At 36.9% G+C, this 22,900-nt stretch overlaps 1 protein-coding gene across 1 annotated transcript in view; it reads left to right on the top strand.

The window, feature by feature from the left end:
- The first annotated feature begins 481 nt into the window (after window positions 1–481).
- The window catches only part of Hmx (H6-like-homeobox), a 69,500-nt gene continuing 47,081 nt past the window's right edge, over window positions 482–22,900 (top strand). The window contains exon 1 of the mRNA XM_067775955.1: window positions 482–1,899. Within this exon, the coding sequence (XP_067632056.1) occupies window positions 1,049–1,899 (851 nt within the window). The 5' untranslated portion in view covers window positions 482–1,048. The remainder of the gene's footprint in view (window positions 1,900–22,900) is intronic.

Below are 22,900 nucleotides of genomic sequence, written 5' to 3'. Positions count from 1 at the left end.
AACAACCAACCCCTTGTAGCGCAGAGTAAGAAACGTTAAACATGATATTGCGAGCTCACTCGCACACAGCATTTACGTTGTAAGTGTGGTAAATCGACTGGTGTAGAAAGAGGCAAAGTGTTTTCCTTGCTTAGGCTCATAGCCCCGCAAACGATTTGCAATTTCCGAACAACCCTCCTAACGCAATGTGTGGCATGTCAAGGGTGCTGTTGGGTAGAACGATTTTCAATTCGAATTGAAATGTGCATGGCTGTGTGTATGTGTGAGTGCACTTTGGCAGGTGTGTATGTATGTGCGTGAGCTAGCTGCGAAATTGTGGAAAACCATTTTAGCGCAAAGACCAAAAGAATTTCAACCAACCACCTTAGTTTTAGTTGTGCAGCGTGTCGACAAAGTATTACAGTTAAAGATTCGGTGAACGACTTAAGCGACCGGGGGTTAAATTGTGGAAAACAATAAAACTAAACGATCGCATCAAAACAAAAAAAAAAACAATAATCCAAACGGACCGACTAACAGTCATTGAGACAAATAATCGTATAGACAGGCGGACGGCAGTCGATTGCGTACAGTGAATTAAGAACACTTATGACTTTCCGAGTTGCGTCGAGGACAACGAAGTTTCAATTCAATCGAAATTTTCAATTTAAATGTGAAGCGTAGATGAAGCGGTAAAGACGTCCTACTGAATAGTTGCGGGTGTATCTATGAATAAGCGCGTCCTCAGGCTAATTGTGTCATAAACCGAAAGTGAACTGATTTAAGTAGTTGGATACTTAACGTGTGACGTCATAAGTTTCAAATAAAAGAACTTATAATATATTAAAAAAGCAACAATAAAAAAAACTTGTGAAAGCTATTTTCGAGAAAAAAAAATCGTACAAAATGCAACTTCTTGAGCGGGCGTCTGTTAAAGTCTAGCAATTGCGTGTTTTGTGTTAAAAAATTCAACTATTGAAATAAAAAAATTCCCTAAAACTCTAAAAGTGCATCTCATCCAGCCGCAGTTACATTTCGTCACGCATTGCACTCCTTACACACAAAACCAATGTCTTCCTCTGACGCTGAAGTCGACATCAGCGTGGTGTCTAGTCCAGAAGCTAGCCCTAGCGGTTTTGGAAATGGACGCGATACGCCGTTACGTTCTGCCTCGCCAGCACCTTCGAACGGCAGCACACCTACCACAACATCAACGCCAACCACAGCCGCCGGCACACCAACATCTAGCGCGCACTTTCACAGCCCCACCACGACAGCGTTAGCTGCTGTACCGCCGACGGTATTACATCATCACCTGCAACATCATCTGAGTAGCCTTAGTGGGCATCCGGTGGCGTTACATCATGCGTTGCACACTTTTGGCCACTTACATCCTGCACATCCCGCATATCCGGCACATCAACAATTGTTACAACATGCAGCAGTAGTCGCACCGACGGCTGGTCAGTTGGCTATGGTATCGGCGGCAGCAGCGGCGGCGGATCGTCTTAGTCCGCCTGCTATGGCTGCTATGGCACCACACTCACCAGAACGTAATGGCAGTGATGAAGTTACCTCGCTAACGGATAGGCATAGCAATAATAATAATAGCATAAATAATAATAATAATAGCAAACTTTCGAATCACAATCACAATAGCGATAGTAATGGCAGCTGTCAAAATATGGCGTCTGGTCGTGGTGGTGGTGAATCGAGTAATAGTTGTGGTGCGGCGTCTGGTAATGGTAAAGCGACTACGGGCAATGGTTTTACTAGTTTTTCGATATCCAGCATATTAAGCCGTAGTGAGCCATCGAAAAAGAATGCTGGTAGTCATAATGGTCCAACGTTGATTACACCCATACCACAGTTGCCACAGCCGGGTGCTGGTGGGCCTCAAGATGCGGCAATGCTATCGAGGTATGTATATCGCGTATGTTTGCATGTATGTATAAGAATTATTACTTGTGTATTGTTGATGGAAATGAGATATTTCCGTTAAAATAGCTCATACTACGTTCAGACTCGCATAATTTGGGAATTTATTGTAATTTTTGCACAAAAACTAAGCAATTTTGCTTCATAAAATATATCCTTAAAATACGAAAGAAACCGTTGTAAAGGTGTGCATGTTTCCCCCCTTTCCTTTATATTAGGTCCGTTTAAGGTTTGTGCGCTAATTTTAGTATAACATTGGAAAATATTGCAATCCGTTTTTGAGTATCTTCTCGTGCGGCTAGAATCTTAAAGCTTTGAATATGGCTTAGATTTTTATCATAATGAAAACCTGTGGTTTTATTTGAAGCTTGGAACACACTTTAGGATCAAACGCATTAGAAACATTTTATCCTAAATTGTGTTCCAAGTTTCAAGTAGTATGTAGCTTATCTGGAAGTTACTTAAAATCGTACGCCTGGTTCCCAAGTTTCAAAAGAGTTTTTAAGTATCGCGACCCATGCGCCATATATCGGAACTTGTTTTTCTCAAGTTGAATGGTCTTCTGGTATAATTTTGGTTTTAAAGTTTCAAGTCACTGTCTTCTGAACTTGAGACTTAAAAAATTATTTACAAATTGATTGATAAACATAATTTTTGTGTGGAAAATAGAAGACCAAGCAAGAACAAGTAAGGAAGGATAAGTTCGGGTGTAACCGAACATTACATACTCAGTTGAGAGCTATGGTGACAACATAAGGGAAAATAACCATGTAGGAAAATGAACCGAGGGTAACCCTGGAATGTGTTTGTATGACATGTGTATCAAATGAAAGGTATTAAAAGAGTATTTTATGAGGGAGTGGGCCATAGTTCTACAGGTGGACGCCTTTTCAAGATATCGCCATAAAGGTGGACCAGGGGTGACTCTAGAATGTGTTTGTACGATATTGGTATCAAATTAAAGGTATTAATGAGGCTTTTAAAAGGGAGTTGTGGTAGTTGTATATGTGAAGGCGTTTTCCAGATATCGACCAAAATGTGGACCAGGGTGACACAGACCATCATCTGTTGGATACCGCTAATTTATTTGTATATGTAATACCACGAACAGTATTCCTGCCAAGATTTCAAGGGTTTTTTATTTCGCCCTGTAGAACTTTTTCATTTTATTCTACTTAATATGTTAGGTGTCACACCCATTTTACAAAGTTTTTTTCTAAAGTTATATTAATCCAATTACCATGTTTCATCCCTTTTTTCGTATTTGGTATAGAATATGTCCTTTTTTTTATTTTTTCGTAATTTTCGATATCTAAAAAGTGGGCGTGGTCATAGTCGGATTTCGGCGGTTTTTTACACCAATACAAAGTGAGTTCAGATAAGTACGTGAACTGAGTTTAGTAAAGATATATCGATTTTTGCTCAAGTTATCGTGTTAAGGGCCGAGCGGAAGGACAGACTGTGTATAAAAACTGGGCGTGTATTCAACGGATTTCGCCCTTTTTCACAGAAATCAGTTATCGTCCCAGAATCTAAGCGCTACCAAATTTCACAAGGATTGTTAAATGTTTGTTCGACTTATGGCATTTAAAATATCCTAGACAAATTAAATGAAAAAGGGCGGAGCCACGCCCATTTTGAAATTTTCTTTTATTTTTGCATTTTGTTGCACCATATCATTACTGGAGTTGAATGTTGACATAATTTACTTATATACTGTAAAGATATTACATTTTTTGTTAAAATTTGACTTAAACAAATTTTTTTTTAAAAGTGGGCGTGGTCGTTCTCCAATTTTGCTAATTTTTCTTAAGCAAATTTCATCACGATATTTTCAACGACTGCCAAATTACAGCTTGCAAAACTTTTGAATTACCTTCTTTTAAAAGTGGGCGGTGCCACGCCCATTGTCCAAAATTTTACTAATTTTTTTTTTGTGAGCTCTGCTCAACTGAGTATAAAAAGACCCATTGTAAAGGTAGTTAAATACAAAATTAAAAAAAAGTTGAGTAAATTAGATAATTGGAATTTGTATCGTTTTATTAAATATATTTAAGTACAATCAACAACTTCAGTATATTTGAAAGAAAGGGTTAGTTGTAAAACTTTTACTCTGCGGCCAATTCGAAAACCTCAGAAAACTTTTTAAAAACAACCTTTATTCAAATTTAAGGAACGTCCTGCTTCAAACTTTTATTAAACAAAACTCCAAAATTCTGATTATTTTGTGCAAAAACGCCTTATCTGAGCATAAATTCAACACATTTTTATATAAGATTCGAGAAGCCTTTAAAAAATTCTGGGATATAACATTTTCGAACTGGCATCCGGGATGAGGTGATATTCGCTATATTCCACTCAGTAGTTGACATGTAAATGTATTAGGGTGGGCCTATAAAAAAAAAAATATTATTTGCTTTAGTGAAAATTTTGTGCACGACAAAGGTGCCTCATCCTAAAGGATCTCCAAAAAAGACCTAAGATGATATTTTGCTCAGTTGACTCCTTTAAAAGTTACTTGAGGTTAAATTTCAACCTCAAACTGTATGTGAAGACTGAAAAGTCTGAAAATACGGAAAATATGAAAGAAAAGTTTCATCAGAGACATGAAGTTTTTTGCTTCTAAACTATTATTTTGTCATAAAGTTGAAGTATGAGCTGTCACATAAACCATGAGTGAAAAAATCACGCCTCGATTTCCAATGCCATTTTTTTTACTGAATTTCATTGGAACGACCAAAGTGCTAGGAGTAAATTAAGCTGTACTTAACAGCAGCCTAAACTCACAAGTGGGCGTTAACTGACAGCTTCTGAATTCAATAAGGTAAATAATAAATACTTAAAAAAAAAATTATAAATAAATAAAATAAATGTAAGGCGCTAATAACCTTCCAAGAGATTTTTGGCCGAGCTTCTCTTCCAATTTGCGTCGTGCTGCTTTTAATTTTTCCTAAAAATTGGCGGTACGGGACCTACATGTTTTATGTCGACTCCGAACGGCATCTGCAAGGCAGATGAGTTTTGACCATGGCAGAAATACACTCGGAGTGCTTGCCAAATCATTGCTGAGGCGTGACCCCGTTTAGAAACACTTTCTTCTAATTTAAAAGACTTGTTTCTAAAATTTGAATTTTGCTTTGCCCGTGGCGTGAACCCGGTATCCTCGGTGTGGTAGGCGAAGCACGCTACCACCACACCACGGCGTAAATAATAATATTATAAGAGACGATAAACATAAATATATTGGAAATTACTTCAGTATAGTTATGAAACATGCAAAGCAAAAAACTGCTTCATTCTAAATGAGAAAAGTTTCAATCTAAATAACAAAAGTTTAGGTTAATTTAAAAAAAGTTAAATTTCATATGCTAAAGTTCCTTTTGACTTGAAAAAGGTTTTATTTGATTTGAAAAAGTTTTATTTGAGTTGAAAAAGTTTCATTTGGTTTGAAAAAAAGATTTATATGACTTGCAAAATCTTTCATTTGATTAGATAAAAGTTTCATTTTTTTTTAAAAAGGTTTCGTTTGACATGAAAAAGTACCATTTTATTTAAAAATAGTATTTGATTTGAAAAAGTTGGATTTGGGTTGATAAAAGTTTCATTTGACTTGAAAAAAGTTCCATTTGATTTGAAAAAGTTGCAATTGATTTGAAAAGTTTTCATTTGACTTCCAAAAGTCTAATTGATTTGAAAAAGTTTCATTTGGTTTGAAAAAAATTTTATTTGACTTGAAAAAAGTTTCATTACATTTGAAAAAGCTACAATTGGTTTAAATAATTTTTATTTCACTTGAAACAAGTTTTATTTGACTTGAACAAAGTTCCATTTGGTTTGAAAAATTTTCATTTGACTTCAAGAAGTTTAATTTCATTTGAAAAAGTTTCATTTGGTTTGATAAATTTTTCATTTAATTTGAAAAAGGTTTCATTTCATTTGAAAAAGTTTCAATTGACTTAAAAAAGTTTTATTTCATTTCAAAATAGTTCCATTTGATTTGGAAAAGTTATATTTGATTTGGAAAATTTCCAATTGACTTCAAAAAGTTTAATTTGATTTGAAAAAAGTTTAATTTGACTTGAAAAAAGTTTCATTTCATTTAAAAAAGCTTCAATTGCCTTAAAAAAGTTTTATTTCATTTGAAAAAAGTGTCATTTGACTTGAAAAAAGTTCCATTTGATTTGAAAAAGTTACATTTCATTTGAAAAAGTTTCAATTGCCCTAAACAAGTTTTATTGCATTTGAAAAATTGTCATTTGACTTGAAAAAAGTTCCATTTGATTTGAAAAAGTTACATTTGACTTGAAAAATTTTCATTTGACTTCAAAAAGTTTAATTCGATTTGTAAAAGTTTCATTTGGTTAAAAAAAAAAAAAATTATTTGACTTGAAAAAATTTCATTTCATTTAAAAAAAATTTTATATGACTTAAAAAAGTTTCATTTCATTTGAAAAAAACTTCATTTGACTTGAAAAAGATTGATGTTGTTGTAGCGATAAGACACTCCACGAGGGTTTTGAAGGATGTTATCGATGTCGATGGTTTGTCGCATATAGACAAGCACCATTAAGGTACAGGCCCGAGCATCTCGGGAGCGATTTAATATGACCACACTGAACCTTCTGGAAATCCCGCCAGGGTGGGTGGCGTCCGTTCCATGAGGGAGTTGGGGTCGCAAGAGCCTCGGCTGTTAAGAAACAGGATTCGCAACGGGTAGGTGAGGTTGACAATTTGGTTGGAGAAGCTATAAATTGCGCTGTAAACCCTTTGAATGGGTTGCGCTACTCAACCATTTGAAAAATTTGGGTATTTTAGTCCCCCCTTGTAACAGGCATGCCTATGATTCTTGAAGGGAAGGAAGAAAAACATTCTTAAAAATTTAACTCAGAATATAGTGCATGTAAAGGATTTGAAGCTTTTGTTTAAATTTTTCAAAAGCAAAAACTTTGATAAAAGAGATCAATCCGAAAAAACTGGACAAACCGTTAACGTTATTTGTGTTCTAAGTTTCTTGTGTTCGTGTAAAAGCTGCAACTTTGACTGCGCGGTTCCACCAGCGTTCGTGTTGCATGAGAATTGGTTTAATTTCTTCATGGCTGAATTCGACCAAATTATTTTTATTACTATTAGTAAGCAAATGTTTAGACATACCAAAACACAACTATTTCTTATCAAATTCGTTTTAATTTTTTTTTAAACCTTTTTGTTGTACTCTACAATATTAAAATCCCTCTTTATTATTAATTCGCTATAAATACGTAAATTAGTGGGTCAGAAGTTAAAATGTGCATGAAAACTCAGCGGAGACCTCATTAAAAGTATTAAATTACCAAAAATGTATGGAACATCTGATCGGAAATTTAATGCAAGTAACAAATTACATATTTATGTAGGTAGTAAAGGCATAAGGTTAAATACCCTTAAGTTGTTCGGCATATAGCCTTTAAGTCATCCAACAAAACAACAACTGCAATATAAAACTTACGCACCTATTAAGAGCCAACTGCCAGTCAAGTTCATTAATAAATTCCATATACCAAATACAAAAAATTTAAGCCAAAAGAAAGTGAGAGGGGAAAAAATAAAACATTTCGTAATCAAAGATCAAATTACGTCAAGCGATTAACGAATGTGTTGAATTAAAAAAATGTTGCACTTGAATTATCTCCCCCGAAAACTTTTTCATTTACATACAGACATACATTGTATGTTCATCCTTTGATAATCCTGACATTCACCACACCACTTATTTAGTAAATTAAAACAAAAACAAGTAAGGAAGGTTAAGTTCGGGTGTAACCGAACATTACATACTCAGTTGAGAGCTATGGTGACAACATAAGGGAAAATAACCATGTAGGAAAATGAACCGAGGGAAACCCTGAAATGTGTTTGTATGGCATGGGTATCAAATGAAAGGCATTAAAGAGTATTTTATGAGGGAGTGGGCCATAGTTCTATAGGTGGACGCCATTTAGGGATATAGCCATAAAGGTGGATCAGGGTTGACTCTAGAATGCGTTTGTACGATATGGGTATCAAATGAAAGATGTTAATGAGTATTTTATAAGGAAGTAATCCTTAGTTCCATAGGTGGACGCCGTTTCGAGATATCGCCATAAAGGTGGACCAGGGGTGACCCTAGAATTTGTTTGTACAATATGGGTATCAATAGAAAGGTGTTAATGAGTATTTTAAAAGGGAGTAATCCTTAGTTCCATAGGTGGACGCCGTTTCGAGATATCGCCATAAAGGTGGACCAGGGGTGACCCTAGATATTGTTTGTACAATATGGGTATCAAATGAAAGGTGTTAATGAGTATTTTAAAAGGGAGTAATTCTTAGTTCCATAGGTGGACGCCGTTTCGAGATATCGCCATAAAGTTGGACCAGGGGTGACCCTAGAATTTGTTTGTACAATATGGGCATCAAACGAATGGTGTTAATGAGTATTTTAAAAGGGAGTGGGCCTTAGTTCTATAGGTGGATGCCGTTTCGAAATATCGTCATACAAGTGGACCAGGGGTGACTCTAAAATGTGTTTGTACGATATGGGTATCAAATTAAAGGTATTAATGAGGGTTTTAAAAGAGAGTGGTGGTAGTTGTATATGTGAAGGCGTTTTCCAGATATCGACCAAAATGTGGACCAGGGTGACCCAGAACATTATCTGTGGGATACCGCTAATTTATTTATATATCTAATACCTACCAAGATTTTAAGGGTTTTTTATTTCGCCCTGCAGAACATTTTCATTTTCTTCTACTTAATATGGTAGGTGTCACAACCATTTTATAAAGTTTTTTCTAAAGTTATATTTCACTTCAATAAAACAATCCAATTACCTTACCATGTTTCATCCCTTTTTTCGTATTTGGTATAGAATTATGGCATTTTTTTCATTTTTCGTAATTTTCGATATCGAAAAAGTGGGCGTGGTCATAGTCGGATTTCGTTCATTTTTCATACCAAGATAAAGTGAGTTCAAGTAAGCACGTGAACTAAGTTCATTAAAGATATGTAGATTTTTGCTCAAGTTATCGTGTTAACGGCCATGCGGAAGGACAGACGGACGACTGTGTATAAAAACTGGGCGTGGCATCAACCGATTCCGCCCATTTTCACAGAAAACATTTAACGTCATAAAATCTATGCCCCTACCAAATTTCAAAAGGATTGGTTGATTTTTGTTCGACTTATGGCGTTAAAAGTATCCTAGACAAATTAAATAAAAAAGGGCGGAGCCACACCCATTTTGAAATTTTCTTTTATTTTTGTATTTTGTTGCACCACATCATTACTGGAGTTGAATGTTGACATAATTTACTTATATACTGTAAAGATATTAAATTTTTTGTTAAAATTTTACTTTAAAAAAATTTTTTTTTTAAAAGTGGGCGTGGGCCTTCTCCGATTTTCCTAATTTTTATTAAGCGTACATATAGTAATAGGAGTAACGTTCCTGCCAAATTTCATCATGATATCTTCAACGGCTACCAAATTACAGCTTGCAAAAGTTTTAAATTACCTTCTTTTAAAAGTGGGCGGTGCCACGCCCATTGTCCAAAATTTTACAAATTTTCTATTCTGCGTCATAAGTTCAACTCATCTACCAAGTTTCGTCGCTTTATCTGTCTTTTATAATAAATTATCGCACTTTTTCGGTTTTTCGAAATTTTCGATATCGAAAAAGTAGGCGTGGTTATAGTCCGATATCGTTCATTTTAAATAGCGATCTCAGATGAGTGCTCAGGAACCTACATACCAAATTTCATCAAGATGCCACAAAATTTACTCAAGTTATCGTGTTAACGGACGGACGGACGGACGGACATGGCTCAATCAAATTTTTTTTCGATCCTGATTATTTTGATATATGGAAGTCTATATCTATCTCGATTCCTTTATATATGTACAACCAACCGTTATCCAATCAAACTTAATATACTCTGTGAGCTCTGCTCAACTGAGTATAAAAGAAAACAAAAACAAGTAAGGAAGGCTAAGTTCGGGTGTAACCGAACATAACATACTCAGTTGAGAGCTATGGAGACAAAATAAGGAAAATCAATCTGGGGTAACCCAGGAATGTGGTTGTATAACATGTGTATCAAATGAAAGGTATTAAAGAGTATTTTAAGAGAGAGTAGGCCATAGTTCTATGGATGAACGCCATTTAGGGATATCGCTATAAAGGTGGACCAGGGCTGACTCTAGAATTTGTTTGTACGATATGGGTATCAAATGAAAGCTGTTAATGAGTATTTTGAAAAGGAGTGATCCTTAGTTCCATAGGTGGACGCCGTTTCGAGATATCGCCATAAAGGTGGACCAGGGGTGTATCCAGAATGTGTTTGTACGATATGGGAATCAAATGAAAGGTGTTACTGAGCATTTTAAGAGGGAGTGGGCATTAGGTCTATAGGTGGACGCCTTTTCGAGATATCGCCATTAGGGTGGGCCAGGGGTGACTCTAGAATGTTTGTACGGTATGGGTATCAAACGAAAGGTGTTACTGAGCATTTTAAGAGGGAGTGGGCATTAGGTCTATAGGTGGACGCCTTTTCGAGATATCGCCATTAGGGTGGGCCAGGGTGACTCTAGAATGTGTTTGTACGATATGGGTATCAAACGAAAGGTGTTACTGAGCATTTTAAGAGGGAGTGGGCCTTAGGTCTATCGGTGGACGCCTTTTCGAGATGTCCCCATTAAGGTGGACCAGGGGTGATTCTATAATGTGTTTGTACGATATGGGTATCAAATGAAAGGTGGTAATGAGTATTTTAAAAGGGAATGGGCTTTAGTTCTATAGGTGAACACCTTTTCGAGAAATCGCCATAAAGGTGGACCAGGGGTGACTCTAAATATGTTTGTACGATATGGGTATCAAATGAAAGCTGTTAATGAGTATTTTGAAAAGGAGTGATCCTTAGTTCCATAGGTGGACGCCGTTTCGAGATATCGCCATAAAGGTGGACCAGGGGTGACTCTAGAATGTTTGTACGATATGGGTATCAAACTAAAGGTGTTACTGAGCATTTTAAGAGGGAGTGGGCATTAGGTCTATAGGTGGACGCCTTTTCGAGATATCGCCATTAGGGTGGGCCAGGGGTGACTCTAGAATGTTTGTACGGTATGGGTATCAAACGAAAGGTGTTACTGAGCATTTTAAGAGGGAGTGGGCATGAGGTCTATAGGTGGACGCCTTTTCGAGATATCGTCATTAGGGTGGGCCAGGGGTGACTCTAGAATGTGTTTGTACGATATGTGCATCAAACGAAAGGTGTTACTGAGCATTTTAAGAGGGAGTGGGCATTAGGTCTATAGGTGGACGCCCTTTCGAGATATCGCCATTAGGGTGGGCCAGGGGTGACTCTAGAATGTTTGTACGATATGGGTATCAAACTAAAGGTGTTACTGAGCATTTTAAGAGGGAGTGGGCATTAGGCTTATAGGTGGACGCCTTTTCGAGATATCGCCATTAGGGTGGGCCAGGGGTGACTCTAGAATGTGTTTGTACGATATGGGTGTCAAATGAAAGGTGGTAAGGAGTATTTTAAAAGGGAGTAATCCTTAGTTCTATAGGTGGACGCCTTTTCGAGATATCGCCATAAAGGTGGACCAAGGGTGACTCTAGAATGTTTGTACGATATGGGTATCAAACGAAAGATGTTACTGAGCATTTTAAGAGGGAGTGGGCATTAGGTCTATAGGTGGACGCCTTTTCGAGATATCGCCATTAGGGTGGGCCAGGGTGACTCTAGAATGTGTTTGTACGATATGGGTATCAAATGAAAGGTGGTAATGAGTATTTTAAAAGGGAGTAATCCTTAGTTCTATAGGTGGACGCCTTTTCGAGATATCGCCATAAAGGTGGACCAAGGGTGACTCTAGAATGTTTGTACGGTATGGATATCAAACGAAAGGTGTTACTGAGCATTTTAAGAGGGAGTGGGCATTAGGTCTATAGGTGGACGCCTTTTCGAGATATCGCCATTAGGGCGGGACAGGGGTGACTCTAGAATGTTTGTACGATATGGGTATCAAACGAAAGGTGTTACTGAACATTTTAAGAGGGAGTGGACATTAGGTCTATAGGTGGACGCCTTTTCGAGATATCGCCATTAGGGTGATCCAGGGGTGACTCTAGAATGTTTGTACGATATGGGTATCAAACGAAAGGTGTTACTGAGCATTTTAAGAGGGAGTGGACATTAGGTCTATAGGTGGACGCCTTTTCGAGATATCGCCATTAGGGTGGGCCAGGGTGACTCTAGAATGTGTTTGTACGATATGGGTATCAAATGAAAGGTGGTTATGAGTATTTTAAAAGGGAGTAATCCTTAGTTCTATAGGTGGACGCCTTTTCGAAATATCGCCATTAGGGTGGGCCAGGTGTGACTCTAGAATGTTTGTACGATATGGGTATCAAACGAAAGGTGTTACTGAGCATTTTAAGAGGGAGTGGGCATTAGGTCTATAGGTGAACGCCTTTTCGAGATATCGCCATTAGGGTGGGCCAGGGGTGACTCTAGAATGTTTGTACGATATGGGTATCAAACGAAAGGTGTTACTGAGCATTTTAAGAGGGAGTGGACACTAGGTCTATAGGTGGACGCCTTTTCGAGATATCGCCATTAGGGTGGGCCAGGGGTGACTCTAGAATGTTTGTACGATATGGGTATCAAACGAAAGGTGTTACTGAGCATTTTAAGAGGGAGTGGGCATTAGGTCTATAGGTGGACGCCTTTTCGAGATATCGCCATTAGGGTGGGACAGGGGTGACTCTGGTATGTTCTTGTACGATATGGATATCCAATTAAAGGTATTAATGAGGGTTTTAAAAGCGAGTGGCCCTTAGATGTATATGTGAAGGCGTTCTCGCGATATCGACCAAAATGTGGACCAGGTGATCCAGAAAATCATCTGTCGGGTACTGCTAATTTATTTATATATGCAATACCACTAACAGTATTCCTGCCGAGATTCCAAGGGCTGTTGATTTCGCCTTGTAGAACTTTTTCATTTTCTTCTACTTAATATGGTAGGTGTCACACCCATTTTACAAAGTTTTTTCCAAAGTTATATTTTGCGTCAATAAACCAATCCAGTTACCATGTTTCATCCCTTTTTTCGTATTTGGTATAGAATTATGGCATTTTTTTCATTTTTCGTAATTTTCGATATCGATAAAGTGGGCGTGGTTATGGTCAGATTTCGCCCATTTTTTATACCAAGAAAAAGTGAGTTCAGGTAAGTACGTGGGCTAAGTTTAGTAAATATATATCGGAGTTTGCTCAAGTTATTGCGTTAACGGCCGAGCGGAAGGACAGACGGTGGACTGTGTATAAAAACTGGGCATGGCTTCCACCGATTTCGCCCATTTTCACAGAGAACAGTTATAGAATCTATGCTCCTACCAAATTTGAGAAGGATTGGTAAATTTTTGTTCGACTTATGGCAATAAAAGTATTCTAGACAAACTAAATGAAAATGGGCGGAGCCACGCCCATTTTGAAATTTTCTTTTATTTTTGTATTTTGTTGCATCATATTATTACTGGAGTTGAATTTTGACTTAATTTACTTATATACAGTAAAGATATTAAATTTTTTGTTAAAATTTGAATTTAAAAAAATTTTTTTTTAAAAAGTGGGCGTGTTCTTCATCCAATTTTGCTAATTTTTATTTGGCACATATAGAGTAATAGTAGTAACGTTCCTGCCAAATTTCATCGTGATATCTTCAACGGCTGCCAAATTACAGCTTGCAAAACTTTTAAATTACCTTCTTGTAAAAGTGGGCTGTGCCACGCCCGTTGTCCAAAATCTTACTAATTTTCTATTCTGCGTCATAACTTCAACCCATCTACGAAGCTTCGTCGCTTTATCTGTCTTTTGTAATGAATTATCGCACTTTTTCGGTTTTTCGAAATTTTCGATATCGAAAAAGTGGGCGTGGTTATAGTCCGATATCGTTCATTTTAAATAGCGAGCTGAGATGAGTGCTCAGGAACCTACATACCAAATTTCATCAAGATACCTCAAAATTTACTCAAGTTATCGTGTTAACGGACGGACGGACGGACGGACGGACGGACGGACGGACGGACGGACGGACGGACGGACGGACATGGCTCAATCAAATTTTTTTCGATCCTGATTATTTTGATATATGGAAGTCTATATCTATCTCGATTCCTTTATATATGTACAACCAACCGTTATCCAATCAAACTTAATATACTCTGTGAGCTCTGCTCAACTGAGTATAAAAAAAACACAATTACTGTTTAAAAAAGAAAACGACAGCAAAACTTAATAAAAAGTATAAAAATTGAGCTGACCATCGTCCAACCATCCACAACTGGCATTTTGACATTTGAGGCTTTAATAATGATCACTTTCATTTCATTAAACGTGTCTACTTATGTGGCACGCGCCCCTTCAACGCTGACTGGCCTACCTACCATTTAACAGTGCATACTTTGAGTTGTGTGTCTGCGCATGCGCGCGTGGGTAGATAACGATCAGTGGCAGTCAGATGCCGCAGTGACAGTGGCAAGAATATATACCCTAGAATGTAGTATTTGACTTTTTGTACAGTGAGGGCACGAGCCAACAAGATCGGTGGTGCTACTTTTGACGGTTGTGTTTTTATTTTATTTTAAATTTTTTGTTGTTTTAACTTTTGCGGGCGGCTAGTTGTTGAAAAAGCGTAATGCCAATTAGAACTGCAGGGCACTGTGAATAGGTGTAAATGTTACACATTCCCTTGCCATTTTTGTGAGGGCATTGCGCATGCGTGACTCGTCTGGCGCTTTGCTTGACGTGTGGTTGCGCAATGAAATTTTTATCAATTTATCATCGCAAAATTGTTTTTTTTTATACCCAGCGTGGTTTGCACACAGCGTATATAAACTTTGATTGGATAACGGTTGGTTGTACAGGTATAAAGAATCGAGATAGATATAGACTCCCATATATCAAAATCATCAGTATCGAAAAAAATTTGATTGAGCCATGTCCGTCCGTCTGTCCGTTAGCATGATAACTTGAGTAAATTTAAAGGTATCTTGATGAAATTTGGTACGTAGGTTCCTGAGTACTCATCTCAGATCGCAGTTTAAAATGAGCGATATCGGACTATAACCATGCCCACTTTTTCGATATCGAAAATTTCGAAAAACAGAAAAAATGCGATAATTCATTACTAAGGACGGATAAAGTGATGAAACTTGGTAAGTCGGTTTAACTTATGACGCAGAATAGAAAATTAGTAAAATGTTTGACAATGGGTGTGGCACCGCCCACTTTTAAAAGAAGGTAATTTAAAAGTTTTGCAAGCTGTAATTTGGCAGTCGTTGAAGATTTCATGATGAAATTTGGCAGGAACGTTACTACTATTACTATATATGTGCTAAATAAAAATTAGCAAAATCGGATACGGAACACGCCCACTTTTTAAAAAAAGTTTTAAAAGTCAAATTTTAACAAACAATTGAATATCTTTACGGTATATAAGTAAATTATGTCAACATTCAACTCCAGTAATGATATGGTAAAACAAAATACAAAAATAAAATTTCAAAATGGGCGAGGCTCCGCCTTTTTGCATTTAATTTTTCTAGAATACTTTTAATGCCATAAGTCAAACAAAAATTTACCAATCCTTGTTGCTTAGTTTCTGGGACGATAATTTGTTCCTGCGAAAAAGGGCGAAATCGGTTGAAGCCAGGCCCAGTTTTTATACACAGTCGACCGTCTGTCCTTCCGCTCGGCCGTTAACACGATAACTTGAGCCAAAACCCATATATCTTTACTAAACTTAGTCCACATACTTATCTGAACTCACTTTATCTTCGTATAAAAACGGCCGAAATCCGACTGCAACCACGCCTACAGATATCGAAAATTACGAAAAATGAAAAAAATGCCATAATTCTATACCAAATACGAAAAAAGGGATGAAACATGGTAATTTGACTGGTTTATTGACCCAAATATAACTGTAGAAAAAACTTCGTAAAATGAGTGTGACACCTACCATATTAAGTAGAAGAAAGTGAAAAAGTTCTGCAGGGCCAAATCAAAAGCCTTTGGAATCTTGGCAGGTATTACATATATAAATAAATTAGCGGTACCCGACAGATGATTTTCTGGGTCACCCTGGTCCACATTTTGGTCGATATCTCGAAAACGCCTTCACATATACAACTAAGGCCCACTCCCTTTTAAAACCCTCATTAATACCTCCAATTTGATACCCATATCGTACGAAAACATTATAGAGTCACCCCTGGTCCACCATTATGGCGATAACTCGAAAAGCCGTCCACCTATGGAACTAAGGCCCACTCCCTTTTAACACTTTTCATTTGATACCCATATCGTACAAACGCATTCTAGAGTCACCCCTGGCCCACCTTTATGGCAACATCTCTAAAAGGCGTCCACCTATGGAACTAAGGCCCACTCCCTTTTAACACCTTCCATTTGATACCCATGTCATACAAGCGCATTCCAGGGGTAGCCTAGGTTCATTTTCCTACATGGTTATTTTCCCTTATTTTGTCTCCAAGCTCTCTCAGCTGAGTATGAAATTTTCGGTTACACCCCAACTTAGCCTTCCTTACTTGTTTTTTTTTTAATTTCATTATATGGTTACTTTGTTTATTTTTGCGTGCAGTGAGTGATGTTTTTTTTCGTTTATTACTTTTTTTGGCAGGCGCATTTACTTTTCGCTGATTGCGCTAAATGTTTTACGTTTTTTGTCGGGACTCTTTACTGCATAAATTGGGTGAAAATGAATCGCATACTTTTTCGTATTAAATTATGATTAATTTAAGCGCAAATAGGTCGTTGAGTTAACGTTTAGTTAATATATCTGCCATGCAATTTTTATGAAATGGTTTAATTTATATATTTTTAAGGGGAAGATTGATGTTATGACAGCCGGCAAAATATTTTGATAGATTAATTGTGAAGATGTATAAAAATGAAATTTTAGGTTTTGAAAAACTGCTTGAGCTTTTCATTTAGCCAGCATGCTTGTAAATAACTATTAACATATTTACTCAGGTAGGAGACGCCCGTGGCTGTGCAAGGCTTCGCCGAAATCTGAACGCTTAAAATTGTAAACTTAGCACCAGCTGTTAAATTGAATTCATATTTTAATTAAAATCTCTAGCAATACAACGGTGCAAGCTTCCTTTAATGTCGTACAGTAGTTTTTAAATTTTCCAAGTACAAACATTCAACAGAGACACACAAATTATGAAAATTGATAACAAAAAATAAATACAAGGCGCAATTTTCCTCCGAGAAGTTTAAGGACCAGCTTCGCTTTTTCTACTTAGAAGCTTTGGGTTTTGCGATGGGTCAGTGGCTGTGATGAAGAAGGGCAGCATTCGCTTATTGTGTTTATGTTGGCTCGTTATCTGAATCTCCTCCCATTTGTTTCACTCAGAAGTTGTCCGATGTCGGCGTTTTTCAGCTTAGCTTGTAGCTTGAAAATTGGAATAGATTCCCAGTATTATACAAGCACGGGTGCGGAGAGCCGATCCCGAATCAATGCCCTTGCGAATATCACGTTCCCCTTCCCTAATATCAGTTAGAAGGTGAGGGCAGGAAAAAATGCTCAGTGAGTTCTTATTAGCCGCCCAGCTAGCATTGATTAAGTTAATGTAAATATGAAGTTCAGAAGTAATGAACTTGGCTAATGGTTGTTTGTAATGGGAGCGGTATAGGCTGGTGATCGGATGCTAGACTAATTATTCGCAACCAGTAAACGCGGTTTATAAGTCTTGCTTAGACGATATATATGTACGTTCGGCAAGCCTCTAGTATGGGGTTTCTCCATTCCGCGCCGAGTGTCGTATCGTTTATTTGTTGGGTATGTTCTTTTCCCCTGCAGTTGTGATCACTGCTCTTAGCGGCACTCTCTCCTTCACAATTTGGCGTCGTAAGGCCTTCATCAGCATACACACTAATAAGCGTAATAGGACTGGCTCCATTCCTTAGTTCTTGTTATGCTTACCGACCTGCCAGTTGGTTGATGTATACCTTTTCAGTATCGATATAAGCTCTGATTTTTTATGACAAAGAAGGGAAATCATATGATAACTGTGTAGAGGGCCCTTTGGGTTTTATAGGACAGATGCATATTGTGGAATATTTGGTTTGACGGCGGACAATTGGGATGTTATGGCGCTTTCGTTGGCACTCGAGCCTCTGACTTTGGGAAGACCGACGGCTCGCAGAGTTGGTGGACAATAAGAGAATTCACCTGTCTCCAATATCTTAACTATTGCGAAGATTAGAATTATTTGTCCAATAAAATCTAATTTGCTTTCTGGTTATATTTTGTCCTAGATATTTGCATTTCTGTTTTCCAAATCATGTAATATTTCAGGGCATCGCTATAAAAGATTAAATGCAGGTAAATGAGTTTTGACATCAGTGAGCGAATTCTGAATGTATCTTTTACATTTTTTTACTCGTTGTTCAATCGCTAATCAGAGTGCACGGGCTAAATCGAACCCGGCTGCATTTCAAATCGCTTCAATAAAATTTATACGCTTATTGGAAATTTGCATTTTTTTTATTTCGGCAAATTAAAATAGCCATCGAAAAGGCTCGTTGGCTACACATTCAGTGAGCGAATTCTGAATGTATCCTTATTCAAATATTTCAGCTTATTTATATTAAATTATTCTAAACATATCCTTACATACATATTTACATTTAAGCATACATACTTACATGCATATCTACCTTAAGCATACATACCTACATACAACTCGACACAAAATATGTACCTACACATCTGTGTTGAGCTGCGACTTCTATGGGAAATGCAATGCTTGCAAATTTGCTAGAATTCAAATTTGTTTGGTTGTGTATTGTACACACACCTGTATTAATGGCTATGTCAGCATTAATTATCAAATGCATATTTTTGTGTTGATGAACATTTAGACTATTTTTGTAGCAGGGTAGCATATTAGACTGATTTAAATATTTGGGATTAAATTGTTGGCTGTTTACACTACATCACATGAGTAGGGTTTCTTCCATATTACACAATATGGCTGTTCCCAAAATAGGATTTTCTCATTTATTGAAATAAGCAGTCAATTTCTAAAATTTATATATCATCCTAACTTAAACGAACTGGTTTTTCAAAGCACACAAAAAAACACCAAGAAAGATTGTTTTATTCGTAAAATTACCAATAACAAAATAATTTAAATTTCAAATTTAAACAAGCAAGGAAGGTTAAGTTCAGGTGTAACCGAAAATTAAATACTCAGCTGAGTGCTTTGGAGACAAAATTGTCTTTTTCAAGGTTACATACAAAAGGTAATACTAAAAAGTGGAGAAACTTTTTTTTTTAAAGTGGACTAGTAATAGGTGTGGCGTTCCTGCCAAATTTCATCATGATACTTTCAACGACTGCAAATTACACCTTGCAAAACTTTTAAATGACCTTCTTTTAAAAGTGGGCGGGGCCAAGCCCATTGTCCAAAATTTTACTGACCTTCTATTCTGCGTCATAAGGTCAACCCACCTAATCGCTTTATCCGTATTTGGTAATGCATTATCACAATTTTTCGGGTTTTCGAAATTTTCGATATCGAAAAAGTGACCGTGGTTATAGTATGATTTCGTTCATTTTAAATAGCCATCTGAGATGAATGCCCAGGAACTTACATACCAAATTTCATTAAGATACCTCAAAATTTACTCAAGTCATCGTGTTTACGGACAGACGGAAGGACGGACGGACGGACATGTCTAAATGAATTCTTTTTTCGCCCAGATCATTTTGATATATAGAAGTCTATATCTACCGTTATGCGATCAAAATTAATATACTCTGTGAGCTCTGCTCAGTTCAACAGACGTCGTTGCAGAATATTGAAGCAAAAAAAAAAAAAAACTAACAAAAGTATACTTTTGATCAAATACAATTAAAGTGCATACGGAAAGCAAAGGCAACGTAACGATAAAATAACACAAGGAATCCTTAAAATGCTGCACACCACTCTTTATCTATGTGTAATTTAATATTGTTGAGAATGTCCAAGCATATTCATACATAGAATCATATCAAGTTTATGTTCGTACAGAAGCATGGAAAAAATATTTTTATTTTCGAATTCCTGTCAGTTGAGTTAAATGTGTTTAGATGAGTTGGTTGAGGTGAGCGAAAGTTTTAGTACATTAAACCCTAACAAAACTAAACCTAAAGTATTGGTGAATAAATAAGGATGCCAGAAAACACCTAAGCAACCACCAACAGTAATGTATGTATTGGTGAAGGGTGTTGGGTGCTAAGGCAGAACTATATTGGATATGGTATTCTCAGTAAATGTTCATCCGATACCTTGAACAAATCTCTGCTGTGAGTATATGCAGTTGGGTGCTAAAAAAATGCGCAGCATTGCAAGTTGTTCATCCATTATTTAGAATCCCTGTTTCTTAGTTGACATAGGTGACATTTACCTTCTTGTTGCAATTACAATTCACTACGCTTCCCTGGCCAAATTTTAAAACTTCATTCCGTTTCAATATTTGCCACCAGCATTTACATACGCTGAATACTGTTAGTCAATGCACTCATTAGTTGCCATCCCGTCGTCATGATCCGGATTGAACAACGATTGGAGCCTAATAGAACTCCTAATGTAATTGTCTGGGTTAATTTGTGAACAACAAAATTTGTTTTGTTTCGCATCTGGACGTCTGGTGATCCCTTTGAGCGGCCACTTCTTGGCTTGTCTTTCACTAAGGCACCTTCCTTGAAGGGCAAAATCGGACTTCGGACAGTGTCGTAGAATGATCCTGTGAGTTTCGTCAGGTTTTCGTTGATAACATGGCGTCCAAATGTACAAAATTTGTTAAGGTAAGTAGCTCTTCGTTCGTATTCGTTTTTGAAATTGTTTATGGCTTGACTTCAACAAGACCATGTCTGTATTAAAGGAAAATTGCCTTCTATTTTTAGTCCATTTATATAAAAGTAGTCCTTAACATTTTTTTACATCTTTTTGTCTTAAAATTTTTAGTACTGCCTACAAAAAGTCAATTGCAACATTGATTAGTAATTTAAGTAATTCCTAAGTGAAAATTCTTATCTTATTGCTTTTCCGGTCAATTTAATTTTATAATTCGATTGAAATTAGGCTTTCTGACCAATTTTTTTTTAAGTGCAAGTTATATAAACTCCACTTTTTCGAGGGACGACTAAGAGAGCACTGGGAGTCCGACTTAAAGAGCATGAAGCCGACATAAGGAAGTTGAAAACCACCACCACCTTATAACAGCACACTACTACAACTGGACACTCAGCTGATCTTATAAACACAAAACTAATAGACAAAAACAAAAAAGGCAGAACACGATACATATAGGAGAGTTTGCGAATAATGGAAAAAAGAGAAAACACAGTAAACAAGAAAGAAGATACTGACTTTATTGCAGCTACTTACATTTTATGTTTATAATCAAAACTTAGTATGAAAATGATACCAGTTAAGAGTGCTACTGATTTATGCCCTTTAGTTTAAAATAGCATTAAGTTAAATTTTGTAAGTATTGTTATATATTTGTACGTATATGCCATGACTTTTTGATGTCTAATGTATATTTGTTGTTGCAAATAAATAGATCACCCCTGAGGGTGCTAGGAAGCCTAGCGAAACGTAGGGTCGAAAAAGTGGAGTTTATATAACTTGCACTTCAAAAAAAATTGGTCAGAAAGCCTAATTTCAATCGAATTAGAAAATTCTTATCTTTATTTATTTGTTGAAAATAGTAAGATTTAAGAGAACTAGTGGAATTTTCGCTGACAACACTGGCGAAAACAACAGGATTCCACCTCGCATCATAACAAGAAAATTCCACCCCGGTTGTCAATATCTCAATCCATGCGCCACCTAGCGGATTTTTTTGATAAAATATTGCATTGTCACCGGGTTCTGACTTACGGCCCAAGTTTCATGTCTCTAGATTATCGGGAAGTTACTCGAAAATCGATCGCAAGATCCCCCCGTATTTATTTTCTTACTATCTCGATCCGCGTGCCACCTAGCGGAATTTTTTTGGATCAAATGTTGCGTTATCACCGGGTTCTGACCCACGGCCCAAGTTTCAAGTCTCTAGCTCACCGGCAAGTTACTCAAAAATCGATCGCAAGATTCCCTTCGTTTTTCAGAGTTTTGTAGTTCTCTCAATTAGCACACCATTGTCGCCGGGTCTCGAATTGTATGCTAAGTTACAAGTCTCTAGGTAACCGGGAAATTAGTTAAAAATGGATTGAAAAATTTCCAAATTAAAATTAATTTTCCTAATATCTCGATCCATGCGCCACCTGGCAGAATTTTTTTGATAAAATATTGCATTGTCACCGGGTTCTGACCCACGGCCCAAGTTTCAACTCTCTAGCTCACCGGCAAGTTACTCCAAAATCGATCGCAAGATTCCCCTCGATTTTCAGGGATTTTCAGGGATTTTCGTTTATCTCGATTCGTCTGCCACCTGGCGGCATTTTGTTTTCCACGAATGTAGCGCCATCGACTCGCAAACTATGTGCTAAGTTCCAAGTCTCTGGATCACCGAGAAGTTAGTTAAAAGTCGATCACAAAATTTCCATTTTAAAATAAATTTTCTGTATATCTCGATCCGTGCGCCACCTAGCAGATCTTTTTCACTTGCATTGTAATGTCTCTCAGATCTGAACTATGTTCTAAGTATCAAGTGTCTAGCTCAACGGGAAGTTACCGAAAAAGGATTTTCCGTGGGTCAAAAACTCGTATGGGAATGAGGGGACAAACATGAAAGCTAGTAAAAAATATATATTTTTAAATGTTCAAAGAGTTATGATGGTCCCTTTAATCAATAAATTTTGAATTCAACTTTTTCTCAGTGCTTCAATATTTTTGAAAAATTTGTTTGCGTCAATTTGTTAGTGTAAATTTGAA

The sequence above is a fragment of the Eurosta solidaginis genome, chromosome 1 (genome assembly GCF_040869045.1).
Source record: "Eurosta solidaginis isolate ZX-2024a chromosome 1, ASM4086904v1, whole genome shotgun sequence".
In the NCBI taxonomy this organism is placed as follows: Eukaryota; Metazoa; Arthropoda; class Insecta; order Diptera; family Tephritidae; genus Eurosta; species Eurosta solidaginis.
This window is presented reverse-complemented; position numbering and strand designations above follow the sequence as displayed.